We start from the raw sequence: 23,451 nt of genomic DNA, 5'->3' as shown, positions 1-23,451 counted from the left end.
TGCAGCGCTCCGGTCAGTTCCACTGACCCGGGGCGCTGCGATTCCGCTTCCAGCCGGGATGCGATTCGCGATGCGGGTAGCGCCCGCTCGCGATGTGCACCCCGGCTCCCGTACCTGACTCGCTCTCCCTCGGTCCTGTCCCGGCGCGCGTGGCCCCGCTCCCTAGGGCGCGCGCGCGCCGGGTCTTTGCGATTTAAAGGGCCACTGCGCCGCTGATTGGCGCAGTGATTCCAATTAGTGTGTTCACCTGTGCACTTCCCTATATCACCTCACTTCCCCTGCACTCCCTTGCCGGATCTTGTTGCCATTGTGCCAGTGAAAGCGTTTCCTTGTGTGTTCCTAGCCTGTGTTCCAGACCTCCTGCCGTTGCCCCTGACTACGATCCTTGCTGCCTGCCCCGACCTTCTGCTACGTCCGACCTTGCTTCTGTCTACTCCCTTGTACCGCGCCTATCTTCAGCAGCCAGAGAGGTGAGCCGTTGCTAGTGGATACGACCTGGTCACTACCGCCGCAGCAAGACCATCCCGCTTTGCGGCGGGCTCTGGTGAAAACCAGTAGTGACTTAGAACCGATCCACTAGCACGGTCCACGCCAATCCCTCTCCGGCACAGAGGATCCACTACCTGCCAGCCGGCATCGTGACAGTAGATCCGGCCATGGATCCCGCTGAAGTTCCTCTGCCAGTTGTCGCTGACCTCACCACGGTGGTCGCCCAGCAGTCACAACAGATAGCGCAACAAGGCCAACAGCTGTCTCAACTGACCGTTATGCTACAGCAGTTACTACCACAGCTTCAGCAGTCATCTCCTCCGCCAGCTCCTGCACCTCCTCCGCAGCGAGTGGCCGCTCCTGGTCTACGCCTATCCTTGCCGGATAAATTTGATGGGGACTCTAAGTTTTGCCGTGGCTTTCTTTCGCAATGTTCCCTGCATCTGGAGATGATGTCGGACCAGTTTCCCACTGAAAGGTCTAAGGTGGCTTTCGTAGTCAGCCTTCTGTCTGGAAAAGCCCTGTCTTGGGCCACACCGCTCTGGGACCGCAATGACCCCGTCACTGCCTCTGTACACTCCTTCTTCTCGGAAATCCGAAGTGTCTTTGAGGAACCTGCCCGAGCCTCTTCTGCTGAGACTGCCCTGTTGAACCTGGTCCAGGGTAATTCTTCCGTTGGCGAGTATGCCGTACAATTCCGTACTCTTGCTTCAGAATTATCCTGGAATAATGAGGCCCTCTGCGCGACCTTTAAAAAAGGCCTATCCAGCAACATTAAAGATGTTCTGGCCGCACGAGAAATCCCTGCTAATCTACATGAACTCATTCACCTTGCTACTCGCATTGACATGCGTTTTTCCGAAAGGCGTCAGGAGCTCCGCCAGGATATGGACTCTGTTCGCACGAGGCGTTTCTTCTCCTCGGCTCCTCTCTCCTCTGGTCCGCTGCAATCCGTTTCTGTGCCTCCCGCCGTGGAGGCTATGCAGGTCGACCGGTCTCGCCTGACACCTCAAGAGAGGACACGACGCCGCATGGAGAACCTCTGCCTGTACTGTGCTAGTACCGAACACTTCCTGAGGGATTGTCCTATCCGTCCTCCCCGCCTGGAAAGACGTACGCTGACTCCGCACAAAGGTGAGACAGTCCTTGATGTCTACTCTGCTTCTCCACGTCTTACTGTGCCTGTGCGGATGTCTGCCTCTGCCTTCTCCTTCTCTACTATGGCCTTCTTGGACTCTGGATCTGCAGGAAATTTTATTTTGGCCTCTCTCGTCAACAGGTTCAACATCCCAGTGACTAGTCTCGCCAGACCCCTTTACATCAATTGTGTAAACAATGAAAGATTGGACTGTACCATACGTTTCCGCACGGAGCCCCTTCTAATGAGCATCGGATCTCATCACGAGAGGATTGAACTTTTGGTCCTCCCCAATTGCACTTCTGAAATTCTCCTTGGACTTCCCTGGCTTCAACTTCATTCCCCAACCCTGGATTGGTCCACTGGGGAGATCAAGAGTTGGGGGCCCTCTTGTTCCAAGGACTGTTTAAAACCGGTTCCCAGTAACCCTTGCCGTGACTCTGTGGTTCCTCCAGTAACCGGTCTCCCTAAGGCCTATATGGACTTTGCGGATGTTTTCTGCAAAAAACAAGCTGAGACTCTACCTCCTCACAGGCCTTATGATTGTCCTATCGACCTCCTCCCGGGCACTACTCCACCCCGGGGCAGAATTTATCCTCTCTCTGCCCCAGAGACTCTTGCCATGTCTGAATACGTCCAGGAAAATTTAAAAAAGGGCTTTATCCGTAAATCCTCCTCTCCTGCCGGAGCCGGATTTTTCTTTGTGTCCAAAAAAGATGGCTCCCTACGTCCTTGCATTGACTACCGCGGTCTTAATAAAATCACGGTTAAGAACCGCTACCCCCTACCCCTCATCTCTGAACTCTTTGATCGCCTCCAAGGTGCCCACATCTTTACTAAACTGGACTTAAGAGGTGCCTATAACCTCATCCGCATCAGAGAGGGGGATGAGTGGAAAACGGCATTTAACACCAGAGATGGACACTTTGAGTATCTGGTCATGCCCTTTGGCCTGTGCAACGCCCCTGCTGTCTTCCAAGACTTTGTTAATGAAATTTTTCGTGATCTTTTATACTCCTGTGTTGTTGTATATCTGGACGATATCCTAATTTTTTCTGCCAATCTAGAAGAACACCGCCAGCATGTCCGTATGGTTCTTCAGAGACTTCGTGACAATCAACTCTATGCCAAAATTGAGAAATGTCTGTTTGAATGCCAATCTCTTCCTTTTCTAGGATACTTGGTTTCTGGCCAGGGACTACAAATGGATCCAGACAAACTCTCTGCCGTCTTAGATTGGCCACGCCCCTCCGGACTCCGTGCTATCCAACGTTTTTTGGGGTTCGCCAATTATTACAGGCAATTTATTCCACATTTTTCTACCGTTGTGGCTCCTATCGTGGCTTTAACAAAAAAAAATGCCGATCCCAAGTCTTGGCCTCCTCAAGCGGAAGACGCCTTTAAACGACTCAAGTCTGCCTTTTCTTCGGCTCCCGTGCTCTCCAGACCTGACCCTTCCAAACCCTTCCTATTGGAGGTTGATGCCTCCTCAGTGGGAGCTGGAGCTGTTCTTCTACAAAAAAATTCTTCCGGGCATGCTGTCACTTGTGGTTTTTTTTCTAGGACCTTCTCTCCGGCGGAGAGGAACTACTCCATCGGGGATCGAGAGCTTCTAGCCATCAAATTAGCACTTGAGGAATGGAGGCATCTGCTGGAGGGATCAAGATTTCCAGTTATTATTTACACCGATCACAAGAACCTCTCCTACCTCCAGTCTGCCCAACGGCTGAATCCTCGCCAGGCCCGGTGGTCTCTGTTCTTTGCCCGATTTAATTTTGAAATTCACTTTCGGCCTGCCGATAAGAACATTAGGGCCGATGCTCTCTCTCGTTCCTCGGATGCCTCAGAAGTTGAACTCTCTCCGCAACACATCATTCCTCCTGACTGCCTGATCTCCACTTCTCCAGCCTCCATCAGGCAAACTCCTCCAGGAAAGACCTTTGTTTCTCCACGCCAACGCCTCGGAATCCTCAAATGGGGTCACTCCTCCCATCTCGCAGGTCATGTGGGCATCAAGAAATCTGTGCAACTCATCTCCCGCTTCTATTGGTGGCCGACTCTGGAGACGGATGTTGTGGACTTTGTGCGAGCCTGCACTATCTGTGCCCGGGATAAGACTCCTCGCCAGAAGCCCGCTGGCTTTCTTCATCCCCTGCCTGTCCCCGAACAGCCTTGGTCTCTGATTGGTATGGATTTTATTACTGATTTACCCTCTTCCCGTGGCAACACTGTTATTTGGGTGGTCGTTGATCGATTCTCCAAAATGGCACATTTCATCCCTCTTCCTGGTCTTCCTTCAGCGCCTCAGTTGGCTAAACAATTTTTTGTACACATTTTTCGTCTTCACGGGTTGCCTACGCAGATCGTCTCGGATAGAGGCGTCCAATTCGTGTCTAAATTCTGGAGGGCTCTTTGTAAACAACTCAAGATTAAATTAAATTTTTCTTCTGCATATCATCCCCAATCCAATGGACAAGTAGAAAGAATTAACCAGGTCTTGGGTGATTATTTACGACATTTTGTTTCCTCCCGCCAGGATGACTGGGCAGATCTCCTGCCATGGGCCGAATTCTCGTATAACTTCAGAGTCTCTGAATCTTCCTCCAAATCCCCATTTTTCGTGGTGTACGGCCGTCACCCTCTTCCCCCCCTCCCTACCCCCTTGCCCTCTGGTCTGCCCGCTGTGGATGAAATTTCTCGTGACCTTTCCATCATATGGAGAGAGACCCAAAATTCTCTCTTACAGGCTTCATCACGCATGAAGAAGTTCGCGGATAAGAAAAGAAGAGCTCCTCCCATTTTTTCCCCTGGAGACAAGGTATGGCTCTCCGCTAAATATGTCCGCTTCCGTGTCCCTAGCTACAAGTTGGGACCACGCTATCTTGGTCCTTTCAAAATTTTGTGTCAGATTAATCCTGTCTCTTACAAACTTCTTCTTCCTCCTTCTCTTCGTATCCCTAATGCCTTTCACGTTTCTCTTCTTAAACCACTCATCATTAACCGTTTCTCTCCCAAATCTGTTCCTCCCACTCCTGTTTCCGGCTCCTCGGACATCTTCTCCGTCAAAGAGATCCTAGCTTCTAAAAAGGTCAGAGGGAAAACCTTTTTTTTAGTGGATTGGGAGGGTTGTGGTCCAGAAGAGAGATCCTGGGAACCTGAGGACAACATCCTAGACAAAAGTCTGCTCCTCAGGTTCTCAGGCTCTAAGAAGAGGGGGAGACCCAAGGGGGGGGGTACTGTTACGCCGAGCGCTCCGGGTCCCCGCTCCTCCCCGGAGCGCTCACTACACTCTCCCCACTGCAGCGCTCCGGTCAGTTCCACTGACCCGGGGCGCTGCGATTCCGCTTCCAGCCGGGATGCGATTCGCGATGCGGGTAGCGCCCGCTCGCGATGTGCACCCCGGCTCCCGTACCTGACTCGCTCTCCCTCGGTCCTGTCCCGGCGCGCGCGGCCCCGCTCCCTAGGGCGCGCGCGCGCCGGGTCTTTGCGATTTAAAGGGCCACTGCGCCGCTGATTGGCGCAGTGATTCCAATTAGTGTGTTCACCTGTGCACTTCCCTATATCACCTCACTTCCCCTGCACTCCCTTGCCGGATCTTGTTGCCATTGTGCCAGTGAAAGCGTTTCCTTGTGTGTTCCTAGCCTGTGTTCCAGACCTCCTGCCGTTGCCCCTGACTACGATCCTTGCTGCCTGCCCCGACCTTCTGCTACGTCCGACCTTGCTTCTGTCTACTCCCTTGTACCGCGCCTATCTTCAGCAGCCAGAGAGGTGAGCCGTTGCTAGTGGATACGACCTGGTCACTACCGCCGCAGCAAGACCATCCCGCTTTGCGGCGGGCTCTGGTGAAAACCAGTAGTGACTTAGAACCGATCCACTAGCACGGTCCACGCCAATCCCTCTCCGGCACAGAGGATCCACTACCTGCCAGCCGGCATCGTGACACCCCTGTTGTATATAAATTGTTTGAGGGTTTTCTAAGAGATGCTATTTTGGAGTATCTTGCTAAACATAAATGTATGACTCCATATCAGCTTTATGAGGGATCGGTCCTATGAGGAGGTGAGCTCCAGATTAGACCAGGGAGAATCTCTGGATGTTGTATATTTGGATTTTTCCAAAGCATTTGATACAGTGCCACATAAAAGATTGGTGCATAAAATGAGAAGGATTGGGCTGGGGGAGAATGTGAGTAAGTGGGTAAGTAACTGGCTCAGTGATAGGAAACAGAGGGTGGTTATTAATGGTACTTATACTGATTGGGTGACTGTTACTAGTGGGGTACCATAGGGGTCAGTCTTGGGTCCTCTTCTATTTAATATATTTATTAATGACCTTGTAGAGGGGTTGAATAGTAAAGTAGCAATCTTTACAGATGATACAAAACTCTGTAAAATGGTAAACACTATAGAGGACAGTGCACTGTTACAAATGGATCTGGATAGGTTGGAGGTTTGGGCTGGGAAGTGGCAGATGAGGTTCAACACTGATAAATGTAAGGTAATGCACATGGGGAGGAAAAATCCAGGCTAGGATTATGTATTAAATGGGAGAACACTTGGGACGACTGATGTGGAAAAGGACTTAGGAGTCTTAGTTAATAGTAAATTTAGCTGTAGTGACCAGTGTCGGGCAGCTGCTGCCAAGGCAAATAAAATCATGGGGTGCATCAATAGGGGTATAGATGCCCACGACAAGGAAATAATTCTACCGCTGTACAAATCACTAGTCAGATCACATATAGAATACTGTGTACAGTACTGGGCACCAGTGTACAAGAAAGATATAGTGGAGCTGGAGAGGGTTCAAAGACGGGCAACCAGAGTAATACGGGGAATGGGAGGACTACAGTACCCAGAAAGATTATCATAATTAGGGTTATTTAGTTTAGAAAAAAGAAGGCTCAGGAGAGACCTAATAACTATGTATAAATATATCAGGGGATCTACAGAGATCTCTCCCATTATCTATTTATGCCCAGGACTATTCCTATAACAAGGGGGCATCCTCTACGTTTAAAGGAAAGAAGGTTTCTACACCAGCACAGACGGGGGTTATTTACTGTAAGAGCAGTGAGACTGTGTAATTCTCTTCCGGAGGATGTGGTCATGGTGAACTCTGTTAAAGAGTTCAAAAGGGGTCTGGATGCATTCTTGGAGAATAATAAAATTGTTGGTAATGTATACTAGATTTATAGGGACAGAAGGTTGATCCAGGGATTTATTCTGATGCCATATTCGGAGTCGGGTAGTAATTTTTACATCTAAAGGGTGGGCCATTTATATGGATACACCTTAATAAAATTGGAATGGTTGGTGATATTAACTTCCTATTTGTGGCACATTAGTATATGTGAGGGGGGAAACTTTTCAAGATGGGTGGTGACCATGGCGGCCATTTTGAATCCAACTTTTGTTTTTTCAATAGGAAGAGGGTCATGTGACACATCAAACTTATTGGGAATGTCACAAGAAGAACAATGATGTGCTTGGTTTTAACTTAACTTTATTCTTTCATGAGTTATTCACAAGTTTCTGACCACTTATAAAATGTGTTCAATGTGCTGCCCATTGTGTTGGATTGTCAATGCAACCCTCTTCTCCTACTCTTCACACACTGATAGCAACACCACAGGAGAAATGCTAGCTCAGGCTTCCAGTATCTGTAGTTTCAGGTGCTGCACATCTTGTATCTTCACAGCATAGACAATTGCCTTCAGATGACCCCAAGGATAAAAGTCTAAGGGGGTCAGATCGGGAGATCTTGGGGGCCATTTAACAGGCCCACGATGATCACTCCACTTTCCAGGAAACTGTTCATCTAGGAATGCTCGGACCTGACACCCATAATGTGGTGGTGCACCATCTTGCTGGAAAAACTCATGGAACGTCAGCTTCAGTGCATAAAGAGGGAAACACATCAAGTGGATTGGTCATCGTGGGCCAGTTGAATGGTCCCCAAGGTCTCCCGATCTGACCCCCTTAGACTTTTATCTTTGGGGTCATCTGAAGGCAATTGTCTATGCTGTGAAGATACGAGATGTGCAGCACCTGAATCTACGGATACTGGAAGCCTGTGCTAGTATTTCTCCTGCGGTGTTGCTATCAGTGTGTGAAGAGTGGGAGAAGAGGGTTGCATTGACAGTCCAACACAATGGGCAGCACATTGAACACATTTTATAAGTGGTCAGAAACTTGTAAATAACTCATGAAAGAATAAAGTTACGATAAAACCCAAACACATCATTGTTTTTCTTGTGAAATTCCCAACAAGCTTCCTCTGGATCAACTCAGTAGGGACTCATTAGGGATATAGGTTGAACTTGATGGACTCTGGTGTTTTTTCCACCTTATGAACTGTGTAACTATATACTGTAAATATACTGATAACAATTCTCTAATGTCAATATTATACAATACATTTTTAATTATGATCATTAACATTCCATATAATTGGCTTTAATATGAAGGTCATACTAGAGGGATGCTGATGGTGGATCTTGTAAACTGGCTCCATAGTAATTTCTAAGTGTTGGTGTTACCTGTAAGTTAAAATAGTGAAAATTATATATCAGGTGATAATATAAAGACCAATGCATCATTAAATTTTAATCACATTGCATAATTTGTTTACGATATTTTGCTTGCAGAATGCACATGCATTATGTTATCTATAAATAGTAAAATAATCTGTTAACTATGGAACATGGTTTTACATACCTGCACAAAATTTACAACAAAATATATCCATTTCAGAATTTGCTTTAATAATTGTAAGCTTTATTTATAAATTTTTACTCCTAACCATAAATTTAATATAATGTAAAGCATATTGTACATACCAAGCTGAAGACTGTATTTTTGAGTGCAATGGTATCAGGTGATGAAGCATTGGACATTGGACTTTTGTAGTCCTGAATGAGTGTGAATGTCACTAGAACACCCACTGCAAAATGAAACACACATGATTCAATGACAATGTAGAATTCGTGACTGTAGAGGAAATTGACTTTTATATATACAAAAAGAACACCGGGATTGAAATAGTTGTATTCCTAGACCTCTGGAATATGTCGAAGATGTGGTAAAGAACAGGGCATCAATATATATATTTATATAGATAGATAGATATAGTGGTCCTACAGACTTTCAGACTTTCAGATTCTATGTCTATGGGAGGGGGTGTGGTGGCCAATAGAGGGGAGAGGGTATTGTGCCGCCACGCCCCCTCCCATTGACTTGCATTGAGGGGGCGGAGCCATGACCTCACAATACCCCATCCCCTGTATCGCCCGTCATCAGCCACAGAGCAAACATAGCTCCAGGCTGCTGATGTACAGGGGTGCAGCAGGAGAGAACGCGGGGATCCTTTGGATAGGGGATAATTCATAATAATAGAGTTTTGTCTTATAAATCTATTTTTTATGCAGATACATTGTTAGTTATTGGTGCACATACTTATGAATTTCTGCTGTTTATTAATTGCTATTGCTGGTCGACTGACCCATCTGAATAACATGAAGTCTACGAGCAGTTTGTGTAATGAACTCTACCTTTAGTATTTAATATGTAAATGAGCTCTTTGAAGCAATGGGGGCTTGAAGGTATCTCTAGGGACCCCACTATACAGAATATGAAATGTATTCCTTCCTTATATTACCTTTAGGATCCAGTGATAAGAGATCCAGAATAAGGTTCCTCTTTTGGAATGTGTCTGTATTATTTATCATCTGCTGAATAACAGTCGATTTGTTCATTGTATCACTTTGAAAATACAGATCGACTGCGACGATTACAGCCATGAAATCATACCTGTGAAATATAAACACATGAGAGATGTATAAGAGAACAGGAGAACACATACGAGAACAGGAAACAAACAAACCACAGGAGCAGCCAAATGTTATTCTGTAGTCCTGCCACATTTACTGATCTGTGCCGATTGTCTTCAGAGCATTTCATGTATTGATTAACCTTTTCATAACTAAGGTTCTTTTAGGCCTTCATGCCCATAGGAAAATTTTATATTTTGTTATGTTGCATTGTTTTTCTGTCGCTTTTCCCACAATTCTTTAAGAGAATTAAGTTAAGGGGGGAAAAAAGGGGTGTTTGTGAGTTTTTTTTTTCAGGCCAAAGAAAACAGCAAAAAAAAAAAAAAAACATCTGTCTTTCTCCGCAGACTTAAAGGGGTACTCCAGGGAAGCAACTTATCACCTATCCACAGCATAAGGAATAATTGTCTGATCGCCAGTGGTCCGACCGCTAGGACTCCCGCGATATCCTGTATGGGGCCCAGTGACTCATCCATCCTCTGAGTGCTCCAGCGCCCACCTTCCGAGATGAGCGGGAGTGACAGCCCACTGAACCAATCACCAGGGGTCCCATCTCAGCCGATAACTGTCTTAGTGGGCCGTCACTTCTGCTAGTCTCTGAGGGTGGGGGCCAGAGAACTCTGAGGACGGGTGAGTTGCTGGGCCCCATGTAGGAGATGGGGGGGTCTAAGACCACTCGTGATCAGACACTTATTCCTAACCTGTGGATAAGGAAAAGTAGACTTCCCTGGAGTACTCCTTTACAGTAGTGAATTGTCTAATTCACTACTGGGCAAATATGGGCAAGTTGTGTAATTTCTGACTTTGCTATAATGCCAAGAACAAAAGCACGTTTCTATTTAAAAATGTATCACCTACCTTTAGATATGTCAGTACTTGTAATCAAAATACAGAAAATTTTTAGTAAGTGTAAATTGCCATATACCATATCTGCTACAAATGTGCTTTTGTGTTTACTCATTTAGTTTCATTCATTTACAGAGCCTCAAATCTGCATTTATAATACACTGTGTCCATAAAATTGGTAAACAATCTCATCATCTGAACAAAACAGATACTTACGAGAAACTGGTTACTATCGGTTCTACCAGCTGCTGGCCAAATATTTCTTTAAACTGCAAAAAAAAAAAAAAGATTACAGTATATAATTCAGGCTATCATGTACGTTAAATTTGGAATTTATGCAGTGCCAGCAAGAAGACAAGATCAAGCATTTAAAGTATCATTGCCATGGGATTGGGGCAGGGGAGTAGGCTATGTCTTTTTTTTTTATTTTTTATTTTCTATCTTAGGTACTGCTGATATCCTGTCTTAGGCAATACTGTAAATTATTTTTCTCTAATATTAAATGTAGCTGTAGTGACCACTAGACATGTGCAATTCGGTTCGGCACGAATGTCTAAATTAACGAATTTTACCGTTTTCGTGCATTCGGACCGATCCGAATGCACGAAAACATATTTTGAACATTCCCGAATAGCCACGATAATACGAATAGTAAAGTAACGAATACATTCGTTATTTCCCGTCCATAATGCTGTAAATAACTAATGCATTCGTTATCTGTAAACGAACGTGAAGAATTCATTCTGATAACAAATATAAAAAAAAGGATATAGATAGTTTGATTTTTCGGATACATTCGGTATTCGGGTACATTCGGTAAATCTTTTTATTCTTTTTTTGGACTTTAGCGATCCTAAAAAATTATGGAGATACCTTTTTTATAAAAATTTCGTAGGGTATTATAAAAAAAATCATAATAAAAAAGATACAGTGGTGATGGAAAAAATTGTATCTAATGAAATGTATCTTTTTTATTATGAAATGTTTATTCATTTTTAAACAGGGATCAATTTATGTGAGCGGGTAAAGCACTAAAAATGTAGCCGACAATAATGAAAATGTAGTGTGTGCGTGTTTTTCACTTTTTTTAAAAACATTTTTTAGGTAGTACTACTACTCCCAGCATGGAACACACTCTTCCATGATGGGAGTAGTAGTTACCTGTACTAATTGACAGATTGCAGGGGTCCCTTGCGATCATCTTGTATAATGTATAGATGCGGCGGCTGCTCTTCTTTGGTCCCCTGCACTCACGTATATGTACACATATTCATATTTCCCGCAGAGCTGTGATTGGCCAGATGGTTCCAGCCAATCACAGCTCTCTGTGAGAAATAGGAATATGTGTATATATACGGCCGTGCAGGGGACCATAGGAGAGCGGCCGCCGCATTCATACATTATACTGGAGGATCGCAGCGGGTGTCAGGAGTGATACCTGCAGTGATCTTTCCTTTACTACAAGTACTAATACTCCCAACATGGAGCACACTCTGCTCCATGCTGGGAACTGTAGTACCTGTATTAATAGACAGATCGCAGCGGTTACACTCGCTGCCATATGTCTATTAATGCAGGTACTACAGTTCCCAGCATGGAGCAGAGTGTGCTCCATGTTGGGAGTATTAGTACCTGCAGTAAGGGACAGATCCCAACGGATGTCACTCTTCCTGACACCCGCTGCGATCCTCCTTATGTGAATGTCGGGATCAGCTGTTCTCAGGGCTACAGAGCCAGGAGAACAGCTGACGCTGAGCCGTAGGTATACATCGTATATCTACTGCCCAGCAAGAACTTACAGTGAGCTTGCAATGTGTATACAGTATACACATTGCTGGCTCACTTAACCCCTTGCTGAGCTGTGCGCTATGCGCAAGCCCAGCAAGGGAAGAGTTAACTTACACTGCTGGACAGTGTAGGTTAACCCTTTGGGCGGTACACACTATATACAGCTATCTATAGATAGCTGTATACAGTGTATACAGAAGACGAAGTCCAGCTTACTTCCCTCGAGTCCCGGGCGTCATTAGGGGGCGGAGCTACAGAAGGGAACAAGGCTAATTAATCTGAAGCTCTGTTCACATTGTACGTTTTGTATAATGTGAACAGACCCTTCTGGCAGTGTCCACCCAGACAGGGAGACTCCAGCTGTTGCTAAACTACAACTCCCAGCATGCCCAGACAGCCAAAGGCTGTCTGGGCATGCTGGGAGTTATAGTTTTGCACCAATTGGTGGCTCCCTGTTTGGGTAGACATTGCATCATGGGTGCTCTCCCCAGCGGACAGCGCCAAAAATGTCATAACCAATTTTTTGTGTTTTTTTCTTCTCGTTTCAGATCCGTGTATGCAGAGGATTACTGCGGATTCGATGGATTACGGCGGATTATTTATTTTTTCCTTTAATAAAATGGTTAACGAGGGCTGTGGGGGAGTGTTTTTTTAAATAAAATAATTTTTCCAATGTGTTGTGTTTTTTTTTTTATTGAATTTTCAAGGTTAGTAGTGGACGCTGTCTTATTGACGGAATCCATTACTAGGCCAGGGCTTAGTGCTAGCCCCAAAAACAGCTAGCGCTAACCCCCAATTATTACCCCGGTACCCACCGCCACAGGGGTGCCGGGAAGAGCCGGTACCAACAGGCCCGGAGCGTCAAAATGGCGCTCCTGGGCCTAGGCGGTAACAGGCTGGCGTTATTTAGGCTGGGGAGGGCCAGTAACAATGGTCCTCGCCCACCCTGGTAACGTCAGGCTGTTGCTGTTTGGTTGGTATCTGGCTGAGAATGAAAATACGGGGAACCCTATGCGTTTTTTTATTTATTTTTTTATTTAAATTTAAAAAAAAAAACGCATAGGGTTCCCCGTATTTTCATTCTCAGCACAATACCAACCAAACAGCAACAGCCTGATGTTACCAGGGTGGGTGAGGACCATTGTTACTGGCCCTCCCCAGCCTAAATAACGCCAGCCTGTTACCGCCTAGGTCCAGGAGCGCCATTTTTGACGCTCCGGGCCTGTTGGTACCGGCTCTTCCCGGCACCCCTGTGGCGGTGGGTACCGGGGTAATAATTGGGGGTTAGCGCTAGCTGTTTTTGGGGCTAGCACTAAGCCCTGGCCTAGTAATGGATTCCGTCAATAAGACAGCTTCCGCTACTAACCCTGAAAATTCAATAAAAATAAAAAAAAAACACAACACATTGGAAAAATTATTTTATTTAAAAAAACACTCCCCCACAGCCCTCGTTAACCATTTTATTAAAGGGAAAAAAAATAATCTGCCGTAATCCATCGAATCCGCAGTAATCCTCTGCATACACGGATCTGAAACGAGAAGAAAAAAAAACACAAAAAATTGGTTATGACATTTTTGGCGCTGTCCGCTGTGGAGAGCACCCATGATGCAATGTCTACCCAAACAGGGAGCCACCAATTGGTGCAAAACTACAACTCCCAGCATGCCCAGACAGCCTTTGGCTGTCTGGGCATGCCGGGAGTTGTAGTTTAGCAACAGCTGGAGTCTCCCTGTCTGGGTAGACACTGCCAGAAGGGTCTGTTCACATTATACAAAACGTACAATGTGAACAGAGCTTCAGATAAACTAGCCTTGTTCCCTTCTGTAGCTCCGCCCCCTAATGACGTCATCACTAAGGGGGCGGAGCTACACGAACCCGGCCCGGGACTCGAGGGAAGTAAGCTGGACTTCGTCTTCTGTATACACTGTATACAGCTATCTATAGATAGCTGTATAAAGTGTATACCGCACAAAGGGTTAACCTACACTGTCCAGCAGTGTAAGTTAACTCTTCCCTTCTGGGCTTGCGCATAGCGCACAGCTCAGCAAGGGGTTAAGTGAGCGAGCAATGTGTATACTGTATACACATTGCAAGCTCACTGTAAGTTCTTGCTGGGCAGTAGATATACGATATATACCTACGGCTCAGCGTCAGCTGTTCTCCCGGCTCTGTAGCCCTGAGAACAGCTGATCCCGACATTCACATCAGGAGGATCGCAGCGGGTGTCAGGAGGAGTGACATCCGCTGGGATCTGTCCCTTACTGCAGGTACTAATACTCCCAACATGGAGCACACTCTGCTCCATGCTGGGAGCTGTAGTACCTGCATTAATAGACATATCGCAGCGAGTGTAACTTCTGACACCCGCTGCGATCTGTCTATTAATGCAGGTACTACAGCTCCCAGCATGGAGCAGAGTGTACTCCATGTTGGGAGTGGTAGTACTTGTAGTAAAGCGAAGATCACTACAGGTATCACTCCTGACAGCCGCTGCAATCCTCCAGTATAATGTATGAATGCGGCGGCCGCTCTCCTATGGTCCCCTGCACGGCCGTATATATACACATATTCCTATTTCTCACAGAGAGCTGTGATTGGCTGGAACCATCTGGCCAATCACAGCTCTGCGGGAAATATGAATATGTGTACATATACGTGAGTGCAGGGGACCATAGAAGAGCGGCCACCACATCTATACATTATACAAGAGGATCGCAAGGGACCCCTGCAATCTGTCAATGAGTACAGGTAACTACTACTCCCATCATGGAAGAGTGTGTTCCATGCTGGGAGTAGTAGTACTACCTAAAAAATTTTTTTAAAAAAAGTGAAAAACACGCACACACTACATTTTCATTATTGTCGGCTACATTTTTAGTGCTTTACCCGCTCACATAAATTGATCCCTGTTTAAAAATGAATAAACATTTCATAATAAAAAAGATACATTTCGTTAGATACAATTTTTTTCATCACCACTGTATCTTTTTTATTATGATTTTTTTATGATACCCTGCGAAATTTTAATAAAAAAAGGTATCTCCATTATTTATTAGGATCGCTAAAGTCCAAAAAAAGACTAAAGACTTACCGAATGTACCCGAATACCGAATGTATCCGAAAAAAAAACACGAATACCCGAATACCGAATGTATCCGAAAAATCTAAACCGAAAATATTGCCGAACCGAAATTATTTTCCAAAACGAAAAAACGAAACGAAATTAAACGAAAATTTTTCTAGCGCACAAGTCTACTGACCACAGCTCTATAGCTACAAAGAAATCTTTTGTACAGATTCTGCTTTAGAAAAGTCCAACTGACTCCTATCAGTTATTAATATCTACTCTGCATGAAAGGTTAGGTTTTTTTTTATACATTATTGGGGTAGATCATCAGCTTCTGGAGATCCTACAATAGACAAGCTCCCTTCCTTCTGGAGATCCTACAATAGATGGTTGTACCAGAAGACAAGCTCCCTTCCTTCTGGAGATCTTACAATAGATGGTTGTACCAGAAGACAAGCTCCCTTCCTTCTGGAGATCCTACAATAGATGGTTGTACCAGAAGACAAGCTCCCTTCCTTCTGGAGATCCTACAATAGATGGTTGTACCAGAAGACAAGCTCCCTTCCTTCTGGAGATCCTACAATAGATCGTTGTACCAGAAGACAAGCTCCCTTCCTTCTGGAGGAGAGCTACCTTGCAAGTTTTCAAACATTGAAACCTAAGTAGCCAAGTTGGCCCCAAAATGTATTTAAACATTTATTATTCTTAATTTTAATATATGTATTATTCCAGAATTCATACCTATAAACAACAATGTATAGGAATATTTCTTTTGCAAGATATTAGAAACACTTACAGAATTTTCAACAGCTTTACTGTATAGTTGAAAGTCAGGGCTGGATTTTGTTGAAAGATCGAGTGATTGAGGTATGTTTAATATTCTTACAGGAGGGCTGATGGTGGTAAACGTCAGTGATTTACCTGCAGAAGAATATATCAAATCAAGCTTTATATCACATGCAAAGTCACACAGAAGACGTGCTATAACTTCACTAAACAACTAAATGAATAATAATTGGAAAAGGTACTGAAAGGATTAAGATTTTTTAATAGAAGTAATTTACAAATCTATTTAACTTTCTGGAGCCAGTTGATATATATAAAAAAGTTTTTTTTCCTGGAATACCCCTTTAATAATATGGAGGCCAAAGCCTCTAAGATCCCAATTGGATTTCCATGTGATGTACAGCACAATGAATGCCAGTGCGGTGTATTGTGTTAGGCTATGCTCATCTCTGTGCTGGTGGCCCCATTTGGGGTCTCCTTTATTATTCCATCAGATTTGACAGTAAGAATAACTTTGTAAGTATTTTAAATGCGATCCATGACACAGATTTAATCAAAGCCTGACGTGAAGTTTGACAAAAAATATTTTGGTCAAAATTTTCTTGGTTTTAGAATTAGGAATCATGTGAACAGATGTTGAACAGCTATGTACTACCGCCATGTTGATCAACATAATCCCTTTAAAAACTCTATTTAACTACTGTGTACATATGGTTGATAGAAGCCCTGTAGTATTGGCTGAAAATAATTTTCCCACTTACCTTGAACTATAAGCGTGCGTGGCACTATGATGAAATTGGCCCTCTGTCTGTATTTAATAAAGTTTCCGAGCGTTGTATCCGTATCAAAGAGAAGAACAGTGCTAACAGGAAAAAGAATTCTGGCATTGGTCCATCCACTGATATTCCTAAGGACAGATAAGAAAAAGGGATATGTCGAAGCTGCTTGAAACATAATTTTCCACATATTTCATCACTTTACAGTAAAATGATCCAGAAGTCAATATTGTTTATGCAAACCCAATCCAAAACCCATAATCCCTGCATTTTATTATATTTTCTGCTTTATAATTGTGAAAATAATGTTTTTTTTTTCATTAATCTGTGTGATGCAGTTTAAAGCCTATACTCTAGGCATGCATAGCAGATGTTGTAGCCTTACTATGATGCAAATCTCTCTTAAAGGGGTACTTTGGGGGAAAACTTATTTTTTTTAAATAAACTGCTGCCAGAAAGCTAAACAGATTTGTAAATTACTTCTATAAAAAAAAATCTTAATCCTTTTATTACTTTTTAGCAGCTGTATGCTACAGAGGAAATTCTTTACTTTTTGAATTTCTATTTTGTGTTGTCTACAGTGCTATGGGGATTTGTCCACAGTGCTATGGGGATTTTCTCCTGCTCTGGACAGTCCCAGATATGGGCATCAGGTGTCAGCAGAAAGCACTGTGAACAACACAAAAAAGAAATTAAAAAAAGAAAGATTTTCCTCTGTAGCATACAGCTGCTAAAAAGTACTGGAAGGATTAAGATTTTTTTAATGGAAGTAATTTATTTTACTCGCTTGTAAAAGAGTGGAAATTTTTCCTTTGTTTGGGCAGTTTATGTCAGTTTATGCTTATTTGCTTTATGCTATATAGTTACATAGTTACATAGTTAGTATGGTTGAAAAAGGACATACGTCCATCAAGTCCAACCAGGGAATTGAAGGGAAGGGTGTAAGGGGATAAAGGAAAGGGATATAGTTTTATAATTCTGCATAAGCATTAATGTTATTTTGTTCCAGGAATCTATCTAACCCTGTTTTAAAGCTGTTAATTGTTCCTGCTGTGACCAGTTCCTGAGGTAGAGGTTCCTGTAGTGTTGCTCTTTTCTCTAGAGCAGCATACAACAAAAAATGTAAGCCATGATATATATATATACCGTATTTATCGGGTTATACCACGCACCGGCCTATAACACGCACCCTAATTTTTCCATGGATATTTGGGTAAAAAAAAATTTTTTACCCAAATATCCTTGGTAAAATGAGGGTGCGTGTGTGTGCATGTGTATACCCTGATAGACTGTTTCTGACCCAGCAGAAGCCCCCAGGAAAGGCAGGGGGAGAGAGGCCGTCACTGCCCGCTTCTCTCCCCCTGCCTTTCCTGGGGTTTAGAGCCCTACTGCACCCGCCGCTGCCCATTACCTCCCCCATCCCCGGTTTTATAATTACCTGTTCCCGGGGTCGGGTCCACGCTGATTCTGGCTAGGGAGGCGTCCTTAGCTGTCTCTGTGCGCCGGGCCACTGACGGTGACGTTGCGTTGAAGACGTGACTCGTCATTGCGCCACACAGCGCATAGCATAGCAACGATGCAGGAGATGCCGGAGCCGGCCCCGACCCCGGGAACAGGTAATTATAAAACCGGGGATGGGGAAGGCAATGGGGCAGTCACGACGGCGGTCTCTAGACCCCAGGAGAGGGAGGGGCAGAGAATCGGGCAGCGACGGCAGGTCTCTGGACCTGCAAAAGTCCCTGCAGTTCATTAATTTAAGGCGTCCGCTTTAAATCATTGAACTGCAGCGGCTTATCGGCGTAAAACACGCAGATAGACTTTAGGCTAAAAATTTTAGCCTAAAAAAATGCGTGTTATACGCCGATAAATACGGTATATATATATATATATCGCATAAATCATGATTTATTTGTAGGAAAAATGCTCATAGACATGTGTGAATGTATTCCTGTGACTTATACTTCCAACAAATGCTGCGAGACACAGTTTACAGACAGCCTAAATTGGGATGGACAGGTTAAAAAAGGGACAAACATACAGCCTTTATATACAATACATTGTCAACAATATTATAACATATCGGAGGGGGATTCCTAGTTAAATAACTTATTCCCTATTCCTGGTCCCAAGATCTTGAGATTAGGGACCTAAGTGTTTGTTTTGAAGAGTGGTGAGTTGCTATTCATTCTCTATGGGAGCTCCCAAGACAACCAATGGAGCAGTGCTGTGCATAAGCAACTTGGAGGTCTATTCAAAACACACACTTGGGTTCATGTTCTCTAGATCACAGGGGATCCAAGTGGCTGGACCCCCTGTGATCTATCCTCTGTATAGGGGATAAGTGATTCAACATAGAATAAATCTTTAATAGAAAAGCTAAATATTAAATAGTTCATATTAACTACATAATGAATGTTTTACCTTGGTTACTTATTGATTAATAGCCCTTTTATTACTAAAGTTGTCAGTGGAGATGTATAAAGTAGCAACTGTTATGACTCCAAGTCTATGAAGCATTCAATGGCGGACATTTCTCAACTTACGTGAAGGTGATTGTTGAATATCCTAATGTTGTGACGTTCGGAAGCAATAATAATGTATTATTGACCTGGAAAGTGAAATTGAGATACAATATAAAAATGTTTTCAGTAGTATTCACTAAATAGTTCACTGAACATAAAGTTAGTGATTCTATGTACCATCACTTATCACTATTTTGGTTATCAATAGTAAAAGTCTCATTACATCATTAACACATTTTTTTCCCCCTAAGAAACTGAACATACCCAGTTGTTGGCCTGACTTCTTAAAATTTCTTGGGTTGATTCATTATATGGTTCATTAATGAGGAAGATGACCGAAATATTGAGTGGAGCGAGGTTAGATATTGTAGCACCTGTAAAACAAAAAATGAAAATTACAAAACCAGATAGATACTCTTTTAGTTTTGTATACCATTATAAAATTTTAGCTGTCATCTAACTAGTTCTGGTTAAAAAAAATATTGGTTTAGATGAATTTATTGGTATATAGGATTTAGAGTGGACTTCATTCATTTTAGACCTATACTAAATTAACACTGCAAGTGCAGAAAACTTACATAGGATTCTGTAACTCCTAATTATTTCAGTGCAATGTAACCACTTTTTCAACAGAACTGCAGAATAGGACATGTTCATTAACCCCTTCCCGCCTAAGGACGTATGCATACGTCCCAGTTGATGATGTTGGAATAAAAGAGATTAAATATATATGTATAGCAAAAATAGCACCGATAAAAAGTACAGATCGTCCCACAAAAAATAAGCCCTCATACAAGTGTTGGACTAAAAAGCAAAAAGGGGAAAAAAAAGATTTTGTTATGAAAAGAAAAAAAGAGCATAAAAAGCTATATAAATTGGATATCACCATAATTGTACCGACACACAGAATAAAGAGAACATAACTTTTACTGCACAGTGAATGCCATAATAAAAATAACTTTAAAAAAAGCCAGAAATGTTTTAATTTTTCACATTATTTTGCAGTTTTCACAAAAAATGCTGCAAGTATCAACAAAGATTTACCACTTATAGAAAGTACAATATTTAACCCAAAAACATTCTCAGAATTGCATTTCTCAGTAACAGCATTTCACAGTTACTGCAACTTAAAGAGACACATGCCGGATTTGAAACATTGGGCCTGGTCATTTAGGTGAAAACAGGCTGCTTGCTTAAATGGGCACTGTCAGATCCAAAAACTTTTAAATGTTGTTACTGATGAAAATGAAAGACCTTTTGTAATATAGTTGTTTAAAATTTGTTGAATATTTAATAAAGAAAATGGCCCCAGAAAACCCCACCACTAGGGGTCCCCATCCCTACTGGGACATTAACCAGTCCTGCAGCAGTATCAGGCTTGTCCATTAATCATGGACAAGAGATGACTCATGAACAAGACTGCACGAGCAGACATACCCATCACCTCCCACCCCCACAAGGGAGGGACACGTCCCCTTTCCCTGAGAGGATTTCTAACACTGTGAGCTTTTGAAAAGAGAGATTTAATAAAAAAAAAATATATATATAGGTGATAGAGACAGAAAAATTATATTCACATGGTCAGGATTAGGTACTGAGCAACATATAAATGTTGTCCTTTTTTGTGGGATCTTACAGGTATGCTTTAACCCCTTAACGACGCAGGACGTATATTTACATCCTGCGCCGGCTCCCGCGATATGAAGCGGGATTGCGCCGCGATCCTGCATCATATCGCGTCGGTCCCGGCGCTCATCAACGGCCGGGACCCGGGGCTAATACCACACATCGCCTATCGCGGCGATGTGCGGTATTAACCCTTTAGAAGCGGCGGTCAAACTTTTATTAGGGAAGGGGTTAAATGACCTTTATTAACAAAAAGTGTTAATAAAGGTCATTTAACCCCTTCCCTAATAAAAGTTTGAATCACCCCCCTTTTCCCATAAAAAAATTAAACAGTGTAAAAAAAAAAATAAACATATGTGGTATCGACGCGTGCGTAAATGTCCGAACTATAAAAATATATCATTAATTTAACCGCACGGTCAATGGCGTACGCGCAAAAAAATTCCAAAGTCCAAAAAAGCGTTTTTTGGTCACTTTTTATACCATTAAAAAAATAAATAAAAAGTGATCAAAAAGTCCGATAAAAACAAAAATCATACCGATAAAAACTTCAGATCACGGCGCAAAAAATGAGTCCTCATACCGCCCTGTACGTGGAAAAATAAAAAAGTTATAGGGGTCAGAATATGACATTTTTAAACGCATAAATTTTTCTGCATGTAGTTATGATTTTTTCCAGAAGTGCGACAAAATCAAACCTATATAAGTAGGGTATCATTTTAACCGTATGGACCTACAGAATAATGATAAGGTGTAATTTTTACCGAAATATGCACTGCGTAGAAACGGAAGCCCCCAAAAGTTACAAAATGGCGTATTTTTTTCGATTTTGTCGCACAATGATTTTTTTTTCCGTTTTTCCGTGCATTTTTGGGTAAAATGACTAATGTCACTGCAAATTAGAATTGGCGACGCAAAAAATAAGCCATAATATGGATTTTTAGGTGGAAAATTGAAAGGGTTATGATTTTTAAAAGGTAAGGAGGAAAAAACGAAAGTGAAAAAACGGAAAAACCCTGAGTCCTTAAGGGATTAAAGGGTAAACAGGATCAACTTGGGACATAAAAAGTGTATTTGGCATTATTTTCATGCCATTGGAACATGGTTGCAATAACTGTATAATACTTTTTTGTGTTACTGACCATTTGAGTTGATGCTTGAAGCTACGAGTTGTAATTCCCCAATACTACTATTGCTCTGAAGGTTACCGACCAGGGCCCGTACAGTGTCATCAGAAGAGGGAGCAGGTATTGTTGAATTTTCAAATTCAAGCTGAGTTTCAGCGATCACAGATCCTTGCCTGTAAGAAAAAGACAACTCAAACTATGAATGGGGGATAAAGTATAGGAGATAAGATGACTGATCTCCGTGCAGCATTCGACATTCCAAAAATTTTTTCAGACCGCTTGGTGCGAACAGTCGTGGCCGTGACGTCACGCCACGCCCCCCTCCATTCTCGGAGGTCAGACTTATTATTCTCTATCCTTTTGGATAGAGAATAAGATGTCTAGGGGCCAAGTTACTCTTTAAAGGGGTACTCCGCCCCTAGACATCTGATCCCCTATCCAAAGAATAGGGGATAAAATGTCTGATTGCGGGGGTCCCACCGCTGGGATTTCCCGGCATCTCTCCTGCAGCACCCCCTGTCATCTGCTGCAGGGAGCAAACTTTGCTCCATGTCTGATCACGGGCGATACAGGGGCCAGAGTATTGTGATATCACGGCCCCGCCCCTCATGATGTCACCCCCCACCACCCCAAAATACAAGTCTACGGGAGTGGGCGTGACGGTCGCCGCACCCCTCCCATAGAATTGCAAAGAGGGGGCGGGCTGTGACATCATGAGGGGGGCAGGGCCGTGATATCACAATACTCTGGCCTCTGTATCGCCCGTGATCAGGCACGGAGGGAAGTTTGCTACATGCAGCAGATGACAGGGGTGCTGCCACTGGGAACCCCCGCAATCTCTCCTGCAGCACCCCTGTCATCTGCTGCATGTAGCGAACTTCCCTCCGTGCCTGATGATGGGCGATACAGCGGTCGGAGCAGGGCTCGAGTCCTGCAGGAACAGACAGAAACTGCCTTCCTCTGCTTTTGCGAGAGGAGGAACCCAGTCCCTGCTACATTAGTCCTGCAGGAGCGACTTCTGTTCTTACCCTCCCTCCCTCCCTCTCCCATGGCCCGGACTGCTAGATCCTAGAGTAGTAGGACCTGTGATCATGTCACCATTACATGTTGGGGCGGAGCTTAGCTGTGGAGGAGAGGAAAGATCGTGGCTGAAGGACTTGTGTGATGCTGTGGAAGAGGTGGGGCTGAGCTAGTGTAGAGGTCACATGTAACTCCAGTAAGTAATTACATAGAAGGAGATTCATTACAGTGTGTCACCCCAGTATTAAGGAAATTCCAAAAGGAGGTTTGTTACAGTGTGTCACCCCTGTAGCAAGGTAATTACATGAGGAGCAGGTTTGCTTCAGTGTGTCACCCCAGTAGTAAGGTAATTACATGAAGAGAGGGTTTGTTACAGTGTTTCACCCCAGTAGTAAGGAGATTACATGAGGAGGGGGTTTGTTACAGTGTGTCACCCC

The 23,451-nt window shown here is 43.6% G+C and overlaps 2 protein-coding genes across 3 annotated transcripts in view; one reads left to right on the top strand and one right to left on the bottom strand.

The window, feature by feature from the left end:
• Positions 1 to 23,451, top strand: part of LOC130368644 (long-chain fatty acid transport protein 2-like) — a 320,594-nt gene that overhangs the window by 49,572 nt on the left and 247,571 nt on the right. The window contains exon 1 of one of the 2 annotated variants that reach the window (XM_056572595.1): positions 16,084 to 16,181. The exons of the other annotated variant lie outside the window; for it this stretch is intronic. The gene's annotated coding sequence lies outside the window, so the exon portion shown is untranslated. Of the gene's footprint in view, positions 1 to 16,083; positions 16,182 to 23,451 lie in introns of those variants that run through there. 2 annotated transcript variants of the gene reach the window in all.
• LOC130367418 (serine-rich adhesin for platelets-like) overlaps positions 1 to 23,451 on the bottom strand; it is a 122,709-nt gene that overhangs the window by 18,874 nt on the left and 80,384 nt on the right. Inside the window, exons 9-17 of the mRNA XM_056569836.1 lie at positions 22,010 to 22,167; positions 19,506 to 19,615; positions 19,263 to 19,327; positions 16,705 to 16,850; positions 15,954 to 16,078; positions 10,518 to 10,570; positions 9,284 to 9,435; positions 8,466 to 8,569; positions 8,101 to 8,165 (exon numbers count right to left, since the gene is read on the bottom strand). Of these exons, the coding sequence (XP_056425811.1) occupies positions 8,101 to 8,165; positions 8,466 to 8,569; positions 9,284 to 9,435; positions 10,518 to 10,570; positions 15,954 to 16,078; positions 16,705 to 16,850; positions 19,263 to 19,327; positions 19,506 to 19,615; positions 22,010 to 22,167 (978 nt within the window). The remainder of the gene's footprint in view (positions 1 to 8,100; positions 8,166 to 8,465; positions 8,570 to 9,283; positions 9,436 to 10,517; positions 10,571 to 15,953; positions 16,079 to 16,704; positions 16,851 to 19,262; positions 19,328 to 19,505; positions 19,616 to 22,009; positions 22,168 to 23,451) is intronic.

Source organism: Hyla sarda, chromosome 4, assembly GCF_029499605.1.
Source record: "Hyla sarda isolate aHylSar1 chromosome 4, aHylSar1.hap1, whole genome shotgun sequence".
NCBI lineage: Eukaryota > Metazoa > Chordata > Amphibia > Anura > Hylidae > Hyla > Hyla sarda.
The sequence above is the reverse complement of the archived record's forward strand: the minus strand, read 5'-3'. Positions and strand labels throughout refer to the sequence as shown.